The sequence below is a fragment of the Notothenia coriiceps genome, unplaced genomic scaffold (genome assembly GCF_000735185.1).
Source record: "Notothenia coriiceps isolate Sejong01 unplaced genomic scaffold, NC01 NC01_scaffold00032993, whole genome shotgun sequence".
Lineage (NCBI taxonomy): Eukaryota > Metazoa > Chordata > Actinopteri > Perciformes > Nototheniidae > Notothenia > Notothenia coriiceps.
In genome coordinates, this window is record NW_011365694.1 from 1 (window position 1) to 2,866 (window position 2,866).

The 2,866-nt window shown below is 39.6% G+C and overlaps 1 protein-coding gene across 1 annotated transcript; it reads left to right on the plus strand.

Annotated features, from left to right (window-relative positions):
* Positions 1-822: 822 nt before the first annotated feature.
* LOC104961271 (E3 ubiquitin-protein ligase HECTD3-like) lies at positions 823-1,694 on the plus strand (the record flags this gene model as incomplete). The annotated part of the gene is made up of 2 exons (XM_010789533.1): positions 823-925; positions 1,255-1,694. A coding segment is annotated over exon 2 (360 nt), but the record flags the coding sequence as incomplete, so codon positions are not given.
* Positions 1,695-2,866: the final 1,172 nt, after the last annotated feature.

A 2,866-nucleotide genomic window follows, 5' to 3' on the forward strand; every position in this document is an offset into this window, starting at 1 on the left:
TAGGAACATGTGGAGAAATGTGAGATCTGAACAAAAGTTATATAATTTTTTATGTTTCAAGATTTTAGTCAGAATATTGTGAAACAAGTCAGAATTCAGAATATTTTTAATAAATCTTTTTCCTAAGAACATTTATTTTCTGAACATCTCAGAATTCAGAATAAATATATTTTATTCCTTTTTTTTATTACAGAAATCTGAGATTAAAGTCAGAAAAAAATAGCTTTGGTCAAACCTCAACATGTTCTTTACTAGTGAAAGTCAGAATTCTGATTAAAAAAAAGAATATTCTTTTACAAAAGAAATTCAGATTTTTTTTAAAGAAAATCTCAGAAATCTGACTTTTTCTTAAAATATATTTTATTTATTTTCATGAAAACCTTCAGAATTAGTTTTCATAGATCTGAGATTTAAGTAAGAATTTTTGATTTATTACTCAAAAGAAAAAATCAGTTTTGGTCAGGTCCAAAAGATAAATCCACATGTGGTCCTAACCATAGGTCCGGTCCTAACCTATGCGTGTAACCTCCCTCATTAAATATCCTTGCGTCAACGTCTCACGTGGTGGGCGCGCTCTCTTCTGACCATAATTTGGAAGTACAACTTCCTACAGGTTCAACCTCCACCGTTTGGCTGCAGCTGCGGCTGGACCCTTCTCGCACTGTCTCTGCAATTGTTTTCCGGTCCACTCCAACCGCTCTGTATGCAGCCGTTTTATTTCCCCCCTTTTTCAAAGCCTCCTAACATTTTTTATACATCCATGATGATTCACCATCCGCGCTGAGACTTTTATTTTGAAATACAAACGACGGAAATCGCACAGGGTCAAAAGTCTCTGATGCGCTTCTTCCGCGTTGAGAAATCCAAAGAAGTCAGATTAGAACGACAGACGAGTTTCACTTATAAATATTAATCGGCAGAAAGGGTACGTCAGTCTTAATTTTAAATACCACCTTGTCTTTAATGTCATTAAATCTCTCTCATTAACTCTAAAATAAACATGTTGTTGTTGATAACGGCTGTCGTTAACGTCTCAGAATACATTTACCTAGCTAGCATGCTAACGTTAGCTCTTATAAGGAGCCGAGACTTTCTCCCTGTTTGCGGACTTTGATCACTAATCAGAGGATAATATAACCTTTATACTCCTGTGGAAGAGAGATAACAATCCAATTACATTACAGGATGCGGCTGCTGTTCACTGAATGCTCTGTGTAACGAGAATATTCTGTGTTGTTGGCTTTGTTTTGACAGAAGCATCAGGAAAGTGGTGTAATGTCAGCTGTGGGCCCCCTACTGAGCTGCTGACTGTCATCTCCATCTTCATCTTCATCATGTCTGTGGGCGACAACCCTCACCTGCTGCTGGGCAGGATCCGCTTCCTGAACCGCTGCATCGAGTGCTTCAAGAGGAGCGAGGCAGTGCCGCAGTGTCTTTGTTTTGTTCCCAGAGAGGTCTGCTACAAGATCTGCAAGGATTCATCCTCCTCTTCCTCCGGACCATCCACAGGAGGAACTTCAGGAGGAGGCTCCACGGTGGGGAAGACGCTCGTGCCCGTGTTTGACAGCCCACACCAGACCCCAAACATCAAGAAGCTATGCAAGTACAACATAGAGCCAAAGAAAGGGACCTGCATCCGGACCACAGGGGAGGAGTTCTGCAACAGCCATGGTCTGTGGGTGAAAATCAGCAAGGTACGTTTATTTATCCCCTTGCAGGTTACTGTATTAGTGTGTTAATAGCAGGCTGACTTATTAAATAAAGAGGCAAGCACATGTGTAAAAAAACGAATATATATAGAAAAGGATTATAAAGGAAAGTAGACATAACATTATGTGAACTACCACCCAGTAATCTACTTCAACTATTCTAATTCTGCCTCAAGAGCTGTCATATCTACTTTACTTTAACTACTACATTATATTAATTTACTTTTCAACAGATGGGTGTCTTTTAGTGCTAATATTCAGGATTTTCATATTTGTAAACGCATCATTTTGTTGTCTATCAGAATCAGAATCACATTAAAGGTCCCATGTCATGCTTTTCTGGTTATTACCCATCCCCTTGTGTGTTATGTAGCTTTTTATGCATGTACAGTAAACGGTCTGCAGAGTCACAAACCCTCAAAGTACACCCTGTAGGGAGTAAAAATAACACAGAAAAGACCTGTCTATGCTGCCCCAGAACGCCTCGTTGGACATTTTTCATTTTCCATTGTTTACTTCTTGGTTATAGTGACGTATTTCGGGTATAGTGACCAGTGTTTCCCCTAGGATGGAGTCATAGCAGCGGTGCTAAGGCACGTGGGCCCAGCATAATGTGAGCGCGGAGCGCGTGGAATCTTTTAGTGTGTGCGCGTGCGAAGTGCGCCCCGCCAATTTGTTTCTATGTGTCAGCACAAGAAAGGCTCTTGAGGCCTAGCACCAGGGCCGGTTCTAGACAATTTGCTGCCCTAGGTGAGATTTTAGGCGACATTTTATATGTAAAGAATAAATGAAAAATCTCTACAAAAGACAAATACACTGCAAAAACAGAAAGTTATTGACATAGGTAATAGACGTCAAAATGGCTTCAATGTATTCATTATTGTATGAACATGTTTGAATTGGGGGATGGACGTCACATCCTCTATGGGGTCCTGGGGTATGCCCCCCCGGGAAGATTTTTTTTTTAACATTTTACAGTAAAATGCTTCAATCTGGTGCACTTTGAGCACACAATTACTAGAGACCTGATCTAGGGGGCACAACTCTAAAACGCCCATATGAAAAAGATCGGTTTACATTTTATTAATCAAATAAGTATATGAACATAACCAATAACCTACCATAGCCAATAACAAATAAATGTAACTTATTTTATT